General features: G+C 35.8%; 2 protein-coding genes across 2 annotated transcripts in view; both read left to right on the top strand.

The window, feature by feature from the left end:
* LOC131428368 (probable 4-coumarate--CoA ligase 1) overlaps positions 1-18,423 on the top strand; it is a 286,060-nt gene that overhangs the window by 169,164 nt on the left and 98,473 nt on the right. The window lies entirely within an intron of this gene.
* Positions 1-18,423, top strand: part of LOC131428369 (homeobox protein unc-42) — a 100,558-nt gene that overhangs the window by 77,160 nt on the left and 4,975 nt on the right. Inside the window, exons 4-5 of the mRNA XM_058592281.1 lie at positions 14,969-15,145; positions 15,351-15,456. Coding sequence (XP_058448264.1) covers positions 14,969-15,145; positions 15,351-15,456 — 283 coding nt within the window. The remainder of the gene's footprint in view (positions 1-14,968; positions 15,146-15,350; positions 15,457-18,423) is intronic.

Raw genomic sequence — 18,423 nt, 5'->3', positions numbered from 1 at the left:
GCTTCACTTTACGATCTTTCATTATAATTTTTGTCACTTCACTCACATTTTCCGGTGTAACGGCTTCCACAGGTCTACCCGAGCGTTCCGCGTCATTTGTTTCGGTACGACCACGTTTAAACTCGGCGAACCACCGACAAATCGCTGCTTTTGATGGGCAAGAGTCCGGATAACATTTTTCAATCCATTGTTTCGCTTGCACGGTGTTTTTACCCATTAAAAACAATGTTTTATCAAAATACGAAACTCGGTTTTTCCATTTTTTTAAACAAACTACAAAACGACTTCACTCCAACCTCGATAACTCAGCTGTTTCTGTCGGATCGACTTAAAATTTTGACCCGTTTCAAGCAAAGGTTAGTACTCTAGAAATACGTGGTTACTGGTTTACTACGAGTGCCATCTCTGCTTTAGTCTAGGGACTTATTGATCCATGTGTTACTTTGATATCAATGTAGATGAAAAGGTTATTTTAAGGGAGAGGGAATGCAGCAAGTGCCCCAAACATGGGAAGTGTAAGGTAAAACTGATTGAATAACAACATGAAACTGCCCAAAGTATTTCACTAAATAGGACAACTTCGGGAATTTTGTTCGGCCTTACCTTCCCGAAACATTTCCGAGCAACGCCGGGTCTCTCAGCTAGTTACATATAATAGAGACAAAATAGTTTTGTGTTATAATTAAACCATCGCTACCAATTTTTTTTAGTAATATATTGTCATGGTGGACTTGTGGGAATGGGCACTTTTGAGAAAAAGAAAGATGCACTTTGCCTCGGGGGTTCGTTTTACCCCTACTTCCCCTATTTACAGATTCGGTTGATTATTTAAGTGTGTGTTTATTAGAAAAGTTTTGTAACAATATATACGTAATAAACGTGATACACCCAAACCTCCGTTTACGAACACTTTTTTATACGTTACCTCCTTTTACGTAACTCTTTTTACGAACCAAATCCCAAATAACGTAATCTTTTTTTACTAACCTACTTCGTAAAAAGAGGTTTTGGCATACATCGAAAGCGATTTCCGACTCATTTATATTCCATGGAAACTACTACAATATGGGTATTTTTGGAACAGGTTTAACGAGTAGATTCCGGAAAATGATGTTTGAGTTATTTTGGGAATCCAAGATGGCCACTTACGGTTGATCGATATTCCTTGAAAACCCTTGTAATATGGATATTTTTGGAACGGGTTTTATAAGAAGATATCGTTGATTGAGGTGGATCTTGCACTTATTCTTCACTTCCGTTCCGAAAATAGCCATATGATGCGCGTTTTCCACACTCATCACACAAAACTTTTTTTACGAAGTAAATTCCAAATAACGTAAACTTTTTTTACGAACTACCTCTTTTTACGAACCCCCGTTTGGTTCGTAAATGGAGGTTTCGGTGTATTGACAACAATCTTACATAACATCAAATCTATAGCAATTTCGTAACGCTCTCGATGAGTGCAATTTGCGAAATGACACCCAGATCAGCACAGTAAAAAAAGATGTAGTCCTATGTCAGAACGTAGGCTATATATAATTTATTCATTTTTCGTTAATAAACTTCATGAAATCCGAAGATTTCAATAGTTCGTCGTTGAAAGTACAAATTTCGGTAGATCTACAGAAAAAAAAATCTGTACGCGTTGGCATTACTGTCTCCGATGCTGTGCCTGTTCGGATGAAGAAGGAATGATGATCCTGCTTCTGGCTAGACTACACCCAGCAACGGTACGTACCGAGAGAAAAGGCACTGAGCCAGTTGCCGATGTTCGATATGAAAATAGATTTGTTATTATATTTCCAATAGCGTGTGTGATAAGGGATTATGATTTAGTTTTTAGTACCGGAGCCTCTCTTGCTTCGAGCTTGTACACCGGATGACACACGCAAAAGAGCCAATCCGACGCCCGGTGTCTAACGGAGTTGAGCCATTTCGTGACATGTTTCCGAAAGCGAGTTTTCCTATTCCTATATCACCAATGTAGGATGCGCGGGTAACCATCATCGCTTCGATAGATAGGATAGTTTTGCGTCTCCGCCAGGCAATGGCGATAGCACACGGTATTTGTATAACAATCGGTACGTGTGGGTGCGACGTGTGGAGCCAGTTCGGCTTTTCGGTGGAGCTCTAATCAAGGCTCACATTGAAACTAGCTTCTGGTTTGATGCCTTTTTTTTTAAACAACTGCTGCTAGTGCTGCTCCCTTTCGGATGGTATAACAATTGAGTCAGCTAGGATCTCTTTGAATTACCAAAACGCTATTGAAATTGGTTATATTTTCGATTCGGTGCCAGTTTTCAGAAGATTGCTTCTGGTTGAGGGATTTCAGAACGTATCATTTATGGAATTCTTAAATAGGACAGAACGTTCGTCAAGACGGACGGAAAATGGATGAAAAAAATTCCAAAACGTATGAAAATTCGGGAATAATCTGATCAATTATAAGTATATGCTAACTAAGTTCTCTGCAAGCATACAATTTTCGAAATCTGAACAGCTGCAACTTCAATAGTCTATGTGTTCAGAATGAATCTAAAGTTGATGTCAGAGTGAGCGCGGAGCGAGACGAAGCGTTTTGATGCGATGCACTGTGACATGCTTGCTTTGATTGAATGTAACTAATGTCGTTTTCGTTTTTAAACTGCACTACACCGGTGCAGTGCTACACCATGGCATGAATAAACGAACAGAAATGATGAAAACATAAACAGTAACCCTTGACTACAATAAAAGATTCCATTGCACAGAGCTACACCGAACTTTTTATGAGTGCTACACCAGTGGTATCGGTGCAGAAAAAGTGTAGCACTGGAGTAGTGCAATTGATAAAAACGAACGGTTCCAGTGCAGCTTTCGCTGCACCAGTGTAGTGCAATTTAAAAACGAAAACGACATAACTTGCACGCGTTTGCACTAGGGTGAGACAAGGTTGTATGGGAAAAAATATTTTCTCGCTCCACCAAACTTTTCGTGTTCGTTTTGGGTCCCATAGAAACTATGTAAAATTTTAGCTCGATAGTAGAAACTATATTTTCGCGCCCGCGGTTCAAAGTTTGTATGGGATTTAGTATGGGAAAACTAACTTTTAACAAAAAAATCATCTGGAGGTCACCCTATATACTCAAAAAATCAGCGGGCATGCAATTTTTGTAGGAAATTTAATGAGGAAGAAAACCTTTGAAGAATGTAACATAATCCGATATCTGTAAAAAATGTTATTAAAGAAAAACCGACACAAGGTCCGAACGATGGCTCATTCCTTAATGTATCTAGCACCACTGCTGCTAGTGGTGGTAATGTGAGTTTGCTTTCTTTTATTATGCTACAACGGTTGATCTGAGTTGTTTGATGTCTTCACAATAGTTGCTCGGTGTAGTTTGAAGATTTTTTCAAACTTAAAAACCATGTTCCAAAACTCACTGTAAAGACACACAAAAAACTAACTTTTTTTTTTTGAAGAAATACAATTTTGAAGTCTTCAGCAATATTGTAGATAAACTCAAATACTATAACTTTGTCGAAGACATAAATCATCTGTCTCATATGGTTTAGAAGATATGGATGATTTCATTTAATACTATGAAAAAAACATTGATTCCAAGTTTTTCTTTTTTTTTCTATCGTCCATATCTTCTAAACCATATGAGACAGATGATTTATGTCTTCGACAAAGTTATAGTATATGAGTTTATCTACAATATTGTTGAAGAGTTCAAAATTGTGGTCGTCAAATGGTGAGATAACTAAGTCCTCACAAGTCCCTATCTCATGCCTCCCCGAGCGTCTATGATGACATTTGGTCAATAGAACGGCGTCGACTGGGTGCTATCGCCTTCTGCGTTAGTAGCAGAATGAGAGGGTGCGAAATGGCTTGTAGGTTGAAGCCCATCCTAAAGTGCAGTGTTTATCATAGTATATTACAACATATAATTGTGTTGTTTATTACATCATGTATTATTATTATTATTATTATTAGAAGAGCGTAACTTACACTGCGATATTACCTGTTATATTGTATCATAGCATATTATTTCATATATTATCGTCTTACACTATTTTATGTTATTATATACTATGTTGTATGGTATTATACTGCATTGCATTATATCATATTATATTGTATTATATTGTATTATATTTTATTATATTATATAATATTATATTATATAATATTATATTATATTGTATTCTATTGTATTGTGTTATATTGTATTGCATTATGTTGTATTATATTATATTATATTATAGGGTTTATTATTAGTAGTACTACGTACCTCTGCGCAAAATATAAATTTGTTTTCCTTATAAGTTATCATTTTTAAAGTAACTTTCAACTAAATATCAAGGTCGTCACAAGCTGAGCTTCATGCCTACACGTGTGTCTGTGGTGACAGATGGTCGATGGAATGCGTTGATGGCAGAATGAGAGGATGAGAAATGACATATAAATTCAAGTAATATAATATCATAGCATATCGCAACATATCATTTTATTTATTCTATTATTTATTATATAATTCATTGTACTATATTATATTGTTTTTTATTGTTATTTTCATTATTATATTTATTGTTATTATTATTAATTTGTCATCAATAATAATAACATATATTATTTTTATAGATGTGGATATTATTATTATTATTAGAAGAGAAATATTCTACTTCCTGCAGTATTGCGAAGATAAGAGCATAACTGACACTACATTAACTGTTATTTTATATCATTGTATTATATTATATTAAATTAAAATATATTATATTATATTATGTTATATTATATTGTTTTGTAATCTATTATATCATTTTATGTTATATTAATTTCATTACACTATGTTTCATTGTATTCATCAATATAAAACATTTTGCACGGAGGCGTAAAGGGGAGGGAGCATCAGGGCATCGGACGAATTGATGACTGGACGAGGGATTGTGGATAGCCAGCCCAAGTCACTTGAAGGAAACTTGTTTCCTTCTGAAGGTTTGAAATGAGTCTGACGCGCCCTTCTCAAACAAACCATCAGGCGGGTTCAAGCATGTATAGCGATATGCTTCATCCATGCACTGGATATTATGGTTGGAAGAGCATCTTTTATTCCCGCGGAATACGAGTAAGTGACTCTACTTACGTATCCGCCCAACCCTTTTTGTTCGCTTTTCGGTAACAGCTATAGTAAGAAGGTGAGTGGATGAGTCATATCGGGGCTACTGTAAGTCTACCCGCATCCACTGGCAAGTCCTTGAACTGATGGTGGCTTCACTTCACATCACATCACATCACAATATTGTTGAAGACTTCAAAATTGTATTTCTTCAAAAAAAAAAAGTTAGTTTTTTGTGTGTCTTTACAGTGAGTTTTGGAACATGGTTTTTAAGTTTAAAAAAATCTTCAAACTACACCGAGCAACTATTGTGAAGACATCAAACAACTCAGATCAACCGTTGTAGCATAATAAAAGAAAGCAAACTCACATTACCACCACTAGCAGCAGTGGTGCTAGATACATTAAGAAATGAGCCATCGTTCGGACCTTGTGTCGGTTTTTCTTTAATAACATTTTTTACAGATGTCGGATTATGTTACAGTCTTCGAAGGTTTTCTTCGTCATTAAATTTCCTACAAAAATTGCATGCCCACTGATTTTTTGAGTATATAGGGTGACCTCCAGATGATTTTTTTGTTAAAAGTTAGTTTTCCCATACTAAATCCCATACAAACTTTGAACCGCGGGCGCGAAAATATAGTTTCTCCTATCGAGCTAAAATTTTGCATGGTGCTTATGGGACCTTAAAGGAACACGAAAAGTTTAGTGGAGCTGAAATCAATATTTTGTCCCACCCTAGTGTGCACGGAACGACCGAAATTAGCTCTGCGCCTAATTCGTATTACTGTTTTTGAATTAGTTGATTTTAACAACAAAATTTCCAAAATAACTATAAAATTAGTTAAAATTTAGAATTTACTGTGCTGAAAAAACTCTTATTATTAGAGAATGTGTTTAGTTGGCGAATATTCTGGACACAAACCAGCAATATTTCAATCCAACACGAAATTCTCATTGACAACTAATTTCGTTATTAAAATCAGAAACTTTGATTCTATTTATCTATCACCGTCATTACTGAAGGACAGGACAAAGAAAACAAAAATAAAATTGGTTTTATTAACAAGTTTATTAGCTAAAAACTCATGAGAAGTGTCAAAGCAAAACAATCAATTAAAAAGCTAAAAGGGACAGTCTTGTTGAAACTGCTCGCAAATTGTTTAGATGTTTTTCGCATGTGTTACGATATATCCCTATATAAATTTCTAAACCGATATGTAAAAATGACGTAAACTGTTAGTGGAAAGTGTATTTATTCAGAATTTGTGCGCAGTTGAAGCGATTGTGGGTAATAATGTTTTTACGCGAAACAGTGAAGTGAGTTTCGAATGTTGCACTCTAATTGTACACGTCAAATGATGTTTTTTGTATCTTCTCATTCCGGGCTACGCCGTCCGGTGTGCTACTTGTAATCGGTTTTTGTTTTCCGAGTGCTCAAAGTATTCAGTGAGAGAGTCGATTTCGCGAAGTCGAATGAAGAAAACAGCGATTTAGAAGTAAAATTTTTCAAAAAGAAGTTTATGTTTCGCTTATGTCTTTTTCTCCAATACAACATCGTATTTATACCTGCAAATATAGAAAAGATAACCGCGACTGAAATTTTTGTCGGTAGTAGTGTGCCATCTAGTGACTAGTAGTCATTACGGTGTTAACGAGCGCCATATAGCTGCTAATTGCAGAAACCAATTCAACCATTTATGTTGGTTGAAAACAACGTTTTATTTCTCTAATTCAACTAAAAAAATAGTTGAATGGATATGAAGCGTGCCTTAGCTAAGAAATGACAGCACGTTTAATTGGTGAATTCAACTAAAAAAATAGCTATTTCAACAAATATTTTATTATTATTAAGAGAATTAGAACCAAAAAATCTAAATTAGCAAAAGTAAGATTTTTTTAGTTGTCTCAAAAAATAACTAACTAAAATCAGAAAATCAACTAATTTTTTCGCCAAAATTCTAATTTCGGTCTTTCCGTGTGTGAACGCTTCGTAAATCGCGTTCATTCTGACAGATCGCACGATCAGTAGAAATATGTATGTCAGAGTGAGTGCGATGCGATCGGTCAGTAGTCGCTTCGCAACGCATCGAGTTCACTCTGACATACTTGTCATTTTTCTGCTGAACTTGAGTGGACGGAGCTCTGCAGCGCGACTCCGTGCGATCTGTCAAGTTTCGCTTCGCGTTACTTGTCACTTTCTCTCTGGCTTCACCTTAACGTTTGTTTGTCAGAGAGACTCAATTACAGATCCCGTTTCGTCAAATAAAATTGCATCAAATCTACAACTGCTCAGATGTGCATTGACTTTTCACGCCAAGCTGTGGACCTTGCTAATTTGCCTTGCTCAATTTGAAATATATGTTTGCGAACAATTAGCTTATTACTTTTAATCCTAAACACAACACTATGGTTGGTGCTATTCCAACACCTGCTAATTGACCATCAGTTTTTTTTCTGTCCAACATGAAATAATTTGATGCTGTCAACGTGATTCCATCAAAACATTGTCTCATTGCACGCCAATTGAGAGACTTTGATGTTTTCTGACACTGTATAAAACCATGCGCAATAAAGAATTACCATTCGCAAGCAAGAGTGCAAAAGGGAGCTAAACAGTACACGGAACGACCGAAATCAGCTCTGCGCCTAATTCGTATTACTGTTTTTGAATTAGTTGATTTTAACAACAAAATTTCCAAAATAACTATGAACTCTTATTTTCAGAGAATGTGTTTAGTTGGCGAATATCCTGGACACAAACCAGCAATATTTCAATCCAACACGAAATTCTCGTTGACAACTAATTTTATTATTAAAATTTAGAAAATTTGTTTCTATTTACCTATCACCATCATTGCTGAAGGACAGTACAAAACTGAAATTGGTTTTATTAACAAGTTTATCAGCCAAACACTCATGAGGTGTGTCAAAGCAAAACAATCCATTTAAAAGCTAAAAAGGACAGCCTTGTTGAAACTGCTTGCAAATTGTTGTGATGTTTTTCGCATATGTTACGATATATCCATATATAAATTTCTAAACCGATATGTCAAAATGGTGTAAACTTTTAGTGGAAAGTGTATTTATTCAACATTTGTGCGCATTTTAAGCGATTGTGCGCGGAACAGTGAAGTGAATTTCGAATGTTGCACTCTAATTGTATATGTCAAATGATGCTTTTTGTATCTTCCAACCTTCCGGGCTACACCGTCCGGTGAATTACTTGTATTCGGTTGTTGTTCTCCGAGTGCTTAAAGTTTTCAGTGAGAGAGTCCATTTCGTGACGTCGAATGAAGAAAACAGCGATTTAGAAGAAAAATTTTCAAAAAGAAGTTTATGTTTTGTTTATGTCTTTTTCTCCAATATAACATCGTATGTATACCTGCCAATATAGGAAAGACAATTGCGACTGAAATTTTTTTCGGTGGTAGTGTGCCATCTAGTGGCTAGTAGTCATTACGGTGTTAACGTTTTTTCGGTGACAGTGCGCCATATAGCTGCAAATTGCAGAAGCCAATTCAACTATTTATGTTGGTTGAGAACAACGTTCTATTTCTCAAATTCAACTAAAAAATTAGTTGAATGGAAATGAAGTGTGCCGTAGCTAAGAAATGACAGCACGTTTAATTGGTGAGATCACCTAAAAAAATAGCCATTTCAACAAATGTTTTATTATTATTAAGGGAATGAGAATTAAAAAATCTAAATTAGCAAAACTAAGATTTTTTTAGTTGTCTCAAAAAATAAATAACTAACTAAAATCAGAAAATTAACTAATTTTTTAGCCAAAATGCTTTCGGTCTTTCCGTGTATCCTTTATTAAGGCTCACAAACTGTTGTTGCTTCATTAAGGCTCACAAAGTTTGTTTGAGGAATCTATTCTGGGTCAGTTTAAGTTCTTTTCAATCAGAAACGACCAGGTGATTAATTTTTGTGTTCCAAAACTAAAGCCTTAATATTCTCGGCAATGGCTGTATCGATTTTTACAAATTCACAGGTAATTGAGTGTGGTTAAATTGACAATAACCACAACAGTCCGAATGCAACATGGTTTTCAGTTTGCTGTCGAATCTTGTTCGATGCAGCTTACACACTCACTCCTATTCAGTAATTCGATCGTATCTATAATAAGATGAATAAGACTAGCTCGATATTAGTAATCCATGTCAAAAAAGGGCATCGAAACAAGCGATTCCGCTACCCGAAGTCAATCATTATTTACTACAAGCAAGGATGGCTTTCATCGTATCAAAGAACGCTCACCAGCAACTCTTCACACAAATCAGTGCCATCAAAGAGAGACGGATATCATCGCAACAACAAAAACCCGGCATGGCTCATTTAACATAAAATCGACACCAGTGCGAGAGCGAATTTCTCTTGATGACATTTCTGAGAATCAAAGGTTGGCACGCTGCTGTTGGGATCCTCTCTCCGATTCTATACAGGCAGTTGATAATTGCGATAGAATCATTTTACTATTGCCGCTTATTCTAATTATGTGCATATAAGTTTGTATAAGTTGTGTCTATGAAAATGTCTGTGAATGCTCCAAACAAGGGTTTTGAAATATTACAACCTAGTATGAGAATCATCAAGTTGAATCATCGATTCGATTTTCTGCGATAATTGTCAACTTGCGATTCTCTCTTGGGAAATTCCACACAGCAACGATCATTGTCAGACTGTAAATTTTTTGAGAGGGCCGTGAAATACTCAGAGTATAAAGTGGAGCGAAGAAATGTAGCAAAATTCTCTTACGGTTCATGCATTGAGAGAATCGAGTTCTTGTAGCATCTTCTACACTGAAATGAAAATCTTACTTATATTCATCAGATTTGTCATATGAATCGTATGCAGAATATAATTTATAGAGGTTATATGAAAACTTATAATCTTTATTTAAAGTGTACGTTAAATCTGAATACACGTTACCATAATAAAAGTTATAAGAATATTCCATATAATGTATATTGAAATCCGATGAAACCTAACTCGTTACATAATTTATATTCATTGGATGTGTCTTATGAATCGTACGCAGATGGTATTTCACAAAAGACATATGACAATAAATGATCTTTAATGGAACTCTACATAAAATCTAAATGATGTTCAATAAATTTTATATCTTCATAATCTTTATGATATTGATAAACATACCATATGCAAGTTCATATTCATTACATTTTTCTATTAATCACAACCTCCATTAAAAGTAATCTCCATTAAAAGTTATATATAAATTTTATAAAACTAGTCATATGGTATAGATAAACCTATCTATATTAATTCGAAAAAAATGTAATATGCGCTTCATAAATTGTTTAAATGTATATTATGTGGATATCTAGTAATGGTTATAGGGTGTGCCAATAAATTTGACTCAGACTGGAAATTTCATTCGTTATATGAAAATCTTGTAAAAATAACGTTACGAAGAGTTTTATGTTTCATAAGATTATCTTATATTTTTGACATGATGTTTAATACACTTTGTAGCTATCATAGGAATTGCTAATAGTGAATAATCATTAGAATATCATATAATGTGAAAATAAAAATTTAGCTCAGTGTACCGGATTGAAAATGTTGTATAGGTACAATATAGATAGCAATATGGCAGCTTCTGTCAAATTTTCGGCAATCACCAACACTGACTACAAGTGTCGTGTTCAACCTTCGATAAAGGGAATTGAAGCTTCAACGAAAGAGAAAATGCACTTCGACGCAAACAAAGTTAAATAGGTTCAACTGAAAAAATCGAGGTTTGCAAAAATCATTCAATTCCTCCTGATTTAAGGCAACTAGATTCTGCAAGGAAGGAAAATGACAAAATCTACTGTAATTTGTTTTTCTTGTCGTCCGAAATGATGCACGTGTATAAAAAAGTGTGTTAAAAGTTCCATACCATTATGTAGAGAGATTATGCAAAAAAAAACCCTACTTAATCCACCTAGTGGTGGGATAATGCCTTTCTCTTTCTTCAAAATAGTCTCGTGATTTTTTTACCTTTTCTTTAAATAATTTCTGACACTAATTTCGGCTCATTTTTGATTTTGATGTTTTACTTTGAAAAGAGTTTTGCTAATCTAAAAAACCCTTCTTAGTCCACATAGTGGAATTTTCATAAAGCGGATTTGGAAGTTTTGGCGTCCACGAAAGAAGGGAAAAAATTGTGCACAGTTATTTGGAAAATCCATTGTGGTCTGCATCTAGGCTAGCTAAACAGCTGAAATTGCCCAGAAATACCGTATGGCGCGTTATCAAACGGTATAAGGAAACATTGAAGACGATTCGGAAGCCTCAAGCCAATCGTAGGAGTGGAACTGTCGACCGGAAACTCCGTGCTAAGATTTCGAAGACGATTAAGAGGAATCCTAATCTGTCGGACCGTGATTTGGCCAGAAAATTCGGTGCTGCCCATAGTACCGTGAGGAGAACTCGACTCCGGGAAGGAATCAAGTCGTATCGAGCTAGCAAACAGCCAAATCAGAATAGTGACCATAAAACCATAGACCATAGTGTGGTCAAAATTCGTGCTCGGAAACTATATAACCAGGTGCTGACCAAGTTCGACGGGTGTCTTCTGATGGACGATGAAACCTATGTCAAGGCTGACTTCGGGCAAATCCCAGGTCAAAAATTTCACTTGGCAACGGCTCGGGGGATGTTCCAGTCAAATTTAAATTTGTTTTTGCCGACAAATTTGCAAGAAAATTTATGATTTGGCAGGGCATTTGCAGCTGTGGCAAAAAAAACGAAAGTTTTCGTTACAAATAAGACAATGACATCGGAACTATACCAAGAAGAGTGTCTCCAAAAACTGAATTTTGCCGTTCATTCGATCCCACGACCATCCCGTAATGTTTTGGCCAGATTTGGCAAGCTGGCATTACAGCAAAGTCGTTCAAGAATGGTATGCATAGAAAGGGGTCCAGTTTGTTCCGAAAAACCTTAACCCACCCAACTGCCCCCAGCTCCGCCCTATTGAGAAATACTGGGCAATCATGAAGAGGAGACTCAAGGCAAAGGGAAAGGTTGTCAAAGATATCAATCAGATGACGACCTGGTGCAATAATGTAGCTAAAACGATGGACGAAGAAGGTGTGCACCGCCTACTGAGCCGTGTTACAGGAAAAAATCGAGAATTCCTTCGAAACCGTGACGAATAATTTTATCCGTATATTTTCTTAAAAGTATAAAGAAAACGCCACATTTGCATAAAAAAAGATCTTGAACTTTTGAGCATTATCGCTTAACGAAATTAAAGGTGATCCCAAAATATTGACACCCTTATATACATTAGAGCGGTAAAAAACAACGCGTTTTGTCTATTACGTCACTTATACAATCATATCTCCGGAACCAAAAGCCACAGCCACGTCATTTTTGAACTTGATCAATGGTCCGACAGTAGGTTTAAGCATAAGTTTGTTAAAATCGGTTCAGCCATCTCTGAGAAAATTCAGCGTGTTAAAATATCTTCGAAAAGTGAACACACACTCTCACTCAAAGAGAGAGAGAGAGAGAGAGAGAGAGAGAGAGAGAGAGAGACGAAAGTCGGTTTTTCCAACAATTCTAATACCTTTCTATAGAGAAAGGCAAACGTAAAAATTCATCTTAATTCGTGTAAAATTCCACAGATATATGAAAAATGCATTACCACACAGAAGCAAAAACACAACGATTCAAAGTTCCTTAATGATACTCCATCCACTTTGTTCGACCGATTCGGCTCCCAAGTATTATTAATTTTGGCAAACGTCAAAACATAGCTTATCAATTAAAAATCCAGTTCACACGAAATCATTGCCACGACGGAGTAATATTTTGCGGACAGGATAAAAGAGTTGGAAGAACTTGAAATAGGGGACTACATTTCAAGTTTTGAATAAAAATTGAAGCTTAAAATTTTACTGTTTTTCATTATTTGTTCATTAATTATGTCGAAGGCTATAATCCAATAATTTAAAGCTAAGGAATCCTTATTCTAAAGACTAAAGACTAAAGACTAAAGACTAAAGACTAAAAACTAAAGACTAAAGACTAAAGACTAAAGACTAAAGACTAAAGACTAAAGACTAAAGACTAAAGACTAAAGACTAAAGACTAAAGACTAAAGACTAAAGACTAAAGACTAAAGACTAAAGACTAAAGACTAAAGACTAAAGACTAAAGACTAAAGACTAAAGACTAAAGACTAAAGACTAAAGACTAAAGACTAAAGACTAAAGACTAAAGACTAAAGACTAAAGACTAAAGACTAAAGACTAAAGACTAAAGACTAAAGACTAAAGACTAAAGACTAAAGACTAAAGACTAAAGACTAAAGACTAAAGACTAAAGACTAAAGACTAAAGACTAAAGACTAAAGACTAAAGACTAAAGACTAAAGACTAAAGACTAAAGACTAAAGACTAAAGACTAAAGACTAAAGACTAAAGACTAAAGACTAAAGACTAAAGACTAAAGACTAAAGACTAAAGACTAAAGACTAAAGACTAAAGACTAAAGACTAAAGACTAAAGACTAAAGACTAAAGACTAAAGACTAAAGACTAAAGACTAAAGACTAAAGACTAAAGACTAAAGACTAAAGACTAAAGACTAAAGACTAAAGACTAAAGACTAAAGACTAAAGACTAAAGACTAAAGACTAAAGACTAAAGACTAAAGACTAAAGACTAAAGACTAAAGACTAAAGACTAAAGACTAAAGACTAAAGACTAAAGACTAAAGACTAAAGACTAAAGACTAAAGACTAAAGACTAAAGACTAAAGACTAAAGACTAAAGACTAAAGACTAAAGACTAAAGACTAAAGACTAAAGACTAAAGACTAAAGACTAAAGACTAAAGACTAAAGACTAAAGACTAAAGACTAAAGACTAAAGACTAAAGACTAAAGACTAAAGACTAAAGACTAAAGACTAAAGACTAAAGACTAAAGACTAAAGACTAAAGACTAAAGACTAAAGACTAAAGACTAAAGACTAAAGACTAAAGACTAAAGACTAAAGACTAAAGACTAAAGACTAAAGACTAAAGACTAAAGACTAAAGACTAAAGACTAAAGACTAAAGACTAAAGACTAAAGACTAAAGACTAAAGACTAAAGACTAAAGACTAAAGACTAAAGACTAAAGACTAAAGACTAAAGACTAAAGACTAAAGACTAAAGACTAAAGACTAAAGACTAAAGACTAAAGACTAAAGACTAAAGACTAAAGACTAAAGACTAAAGACTAAAGACTAAAGACTAAAGACTAAAGACTAAAGACTAAAGACTAAAGACTAAAGACTAAAGACTAAAGACTAAAGACTAAAGACTAAAGACTAAAGACTAAAGACTAAAGACTAAAGACTAAAGACTAAAGACTAAAGACTAAAGACTAAAGACTAAAGACTAAAGACTAAAGACTAAAGACTAAAGACTAAAGACTAAAGACTAAAGACTAAAGACTAAAGACTACAGACTACAGACTAAAGACTAAAGACTATTCCAGATATTTCAGACATTCAATCACATCTATTGCAATAAAATATCATCCAAATCTGAGCACCGGTTCCGAAGATACTAGTCGTAAACTATTCTCTTCAGTGTTGCGGTATCACAAGCCAATGAACATATGACATTGGTTTAATTTCAAGTTCAACCAGTTCGCGCTTTGTTCAGTTATAAGCAAAAATTTGAAAATGTTCTTGCCTTACCGAAACATAGAACTTTCCGTTTCAGTCAATGTTCTTAAAGCACACCCGTCCGACGACGGACGGGAAAGTAATTTCACGCTTAATTTATATTTTTTATCATTCATCTCGTTTTTCTCACCCAATCTATCTATTCCTATTTTTTCAGGTCTGGTTTCAGAACCGCCGGGCTAAATATCGCAAGCAAGAAAAGCAATTACAGAAAGCGCTCGCACCCTCGGTGATACCGTCGTGCAATGGCATGATGCGAAACATACAAGGCTACAGCGTGTCCCGGGGTTATCAACCGTATCCCCATCCAAACTCAATCAATCGATATCCGCAGGTGAGAATCAGTTTATGGTGTCCCGTTCCAATTCGCACACGAGACTTGCATGGAATATGTCTCCCATCGCTCCACCCACTCTCTCTCTCCCCTTTTCTTCCTTTCGAATCGTCCTTTTTCGAAAACCGTCACAATTGCTACGCGCGGTTCATTTGACGGTCGGAGACTTTAATTTCGATACTAATCGGCTGTTTATTCCTGCCAGGACCTCTTCCAGATGGGTGCCTCCTCGTATCCAGGAATGACGCAACCTTTCTCGATGACACACAGCTCCAACATGGGCTCCGTGGGCGTTCGTCAGGATTCAATGGGTGAGTTCAATGCCACATAATCTAGCAATACTTATCTACAGCTTCACAGGGATAAACAGTGCAAACAACTATTGACCATTGAGACACCGTTCCTCGTCTTCGTTTGCTAGAATCGTAAGCAGGCAAGTTTTCTTGGAAGAAAACTATTTCCGACACTCAGAGCCCAAAGATTTAATTGAATTAGAACAGTCACTTCTGCACAACAGCGACGGCAACCGCGCCGAAAGGAAAGACGCTAGCTACGAGAAAACTTCTTCCGCCAACAGGCCAAGATGCAGTGGAGTATCCTTTTTGACTACCATTAACGAAAGAGTGAACAGTTGCATCTGCTGCTACTCGATTGCCGATTTATTTGCTTCCGCTCGTGCTTCCTTCAGTTAAGATTGCTGACGACCTGGATTCCGGCGCAAGTCAGGTGCAAAAACGGAATAAACACCTACCCTTCCGTCGTTGAGCTCTAACCGCTTTCCTTCTCGGGCCGTTTCGCACGCAACATAAATAGAATGTATAAACCGAAGGAAATTCGATATTTGCACCCGAAGATACCCCGGCATCAGGCACCAGATACTGGATGTTGCTTAGCAGCAGAGCGTCGATTCCAGGGCATACTATTTTGATGTCTTGCGGGGAATGCCAAACCGGTAACCAAAGCGAAGGCAAGAAAAATCATCGCAGCACGTCTTGAGGAAAATTCGTCATTTCCGCAGGGCGGTAATGTATAATAAATTGACGGCACGATTCTGTGTCTGCGTGTCCTGTTAGTTTGGCGTGTCCGCGTGATGCTTTATTTTTTCTTGTTGCTGTGTTTTCCCGATTCTGAGCACAGGAATATAACATTCGGTTTCGGTGTTGCTTCGGTTGACTAGCTACCAATAGTGAATTTAAGGTTGATATTTGGTTAAATTAGATGAAATATATTCATTGATTGGTGACTATTAGAAAACTTAATTATATTAATGATCTAATCGAACCACCACAAATAATCTAATAATCCATGGCATCACATGGTTTGGCAGGCTATTTGTAGTTGTGCTTTGAAGAACAGAACCTTCATAACTACAGATACGATTAACGAACAAGCTTACGTCAACACGTGTCTGAAAAAACGGCTACTACCAGTCATCCAAAAGCACATGAGTTCTGTATTGTTTTGGTATAATTTGGTGTTTTGTCATTCTTTTTTCTTCCCGTGATAATGGCTCAAGCAGAGGTACGCTGGGAAATAACATTAACAACAGATTTTGGCCCATTGACTGGGAAATCGAATTGGGTTTTCATAACTTTACACAATACTAACGTTTTTTGTATGGCATAACAATGTGTAACACATGATTCAGATACACATTTAGACGTGAATACGTCTTGCTTTACTATGTGGTGCCTTTTTTAAATTTATCATGTGCGCATAATTTTCCCACATTATATAGGATTTCCTAACAATTCTGCGAAAATAAGTTCACATTTTAAAATTAATTTTAATTAATTTTGTTCCGGTATTCTACTGAGCGAATCAATTCCATTCTTCTACACAATCTTCTTTGTTACAAGAGCTAACTAAATCTAGTTTGATTATTTTAATTTCGTTAGTTAGCTTCTAATAATAATTCAACGTTTGCCTTTCTCATATAGAAAGGTTATGTAATCACTGTAAAAACCTACTTTCCAACTGAAACCCGGAGGGCGAAATGTAATATACTATTCGATTCAACTCGGCGAACTGAGCAAACATCTGTGTGTGTGACAAATATTATTATCAATTTCTCTCGGAGATGGCTGAACCGATTTTTACAAACTAAAATTCAAATCAATGGTCTTATGGTTCCATACAAATTTTCTGAATTTCATTTGGATCCGACTACCGGTTCTGGAATTATTGTCACTCAATTTTGTCGAAGAAGATTGAATCGGTTTTTGCAAACAAATGAAAGGTTTTATGATCCCATATAAAGAACCTGAATTTCGTTTGGAGCCGAATTTCGGTTTCGGACTGACAGGGTGGTATGCACCATAACAGTGAAAATAATTTCTCGGAGATGGCTGAACCGATATTTACAAAAGTAGATTCAAATGAAAGGACTTGCGATTTCATATAATGTTCCCGAATTTCATTTGGATTCGACTTTCGGTTCCGGAATTACAGAGTGACATACATCTAAAAAAAATAATGTCAGTAGGCTTTTCTCGAAGAAGTCTCAACTCATTTTTACCATCTTAAATTCAACTGAGAGGTCTTCAAATACCATCAAAATATTCCGATTTTTATTCAGATTCAACTTCCGGTTCCGCAGATAGGGTGCTTAGAGCAAAAATGTCAGTGTCAAGATTATGAATGAGATTGCTAAAGAAACCATGTGATACGTGGCGAATTCTTTACTTTGGCTAATAAATGTCTCTAATTTGCAGATCAAGGTAGTCTAGGGACCACCAGATTTTTATAAAACTAAACTCAAATTAACAGATCTGATAGTTCCATAAAAATATCCAAGTCCGACTTCCGGTTCTAACATTACAAGATGATAAATTATGAACATTTCAAACCATCTTAGAAAACCGTAGAATAAAGCTTGCTTCAGATAGAATTGGAACAAAGACAATTGCCTGTATTTCAGTTATTTATTATTGAATTCAAGATCTATTTTCATACAAATGTAGCGTTTTCTTCATACTTTTTAGAAAAAATACGGATAAAATTATTCGTTGCGGTTTCGAAGGAATTCTCGAATTTCTCCGGCGCACACCTTCTTCGTCCATCGTTTTAGCTATCTTATTCCACCAGGTCGTAATCTGATTTAAGTCTTTGACAACCTTTCCCTTTGCCTTGAGTCTCCTCTTCATGATTGCCCAGTATTTCTCAATAGGGCGGAACTGGGGGCAGTTGGGTGGGTCAAGGTTTTTCGGAACAAACTGGACTCCTTTCTCTGTATACCATTCTTGAACGACTTTACTGTAATGACAGCTTGCCAAATC

The sequence above is a fragment of the Malaya genurostris genome, chromosome 2 (genome assembly GCF_030247185.1).
Source record: "Malaya genurostris strain Urasoe2022 chromosome 2, Malgen_1.1, whole genome shotgun sequence".
Taxonomy (NCBI): Eukaryota; Metazoa; Arthropoda; class Insecta; order Diptera; family Culicidae; genus Malaya; species Malaya genurostris.
Note: the sequence above shows the minus strand (reverse complement) of the source record. Positions and strands in the feature narration are given on the sequence as shown.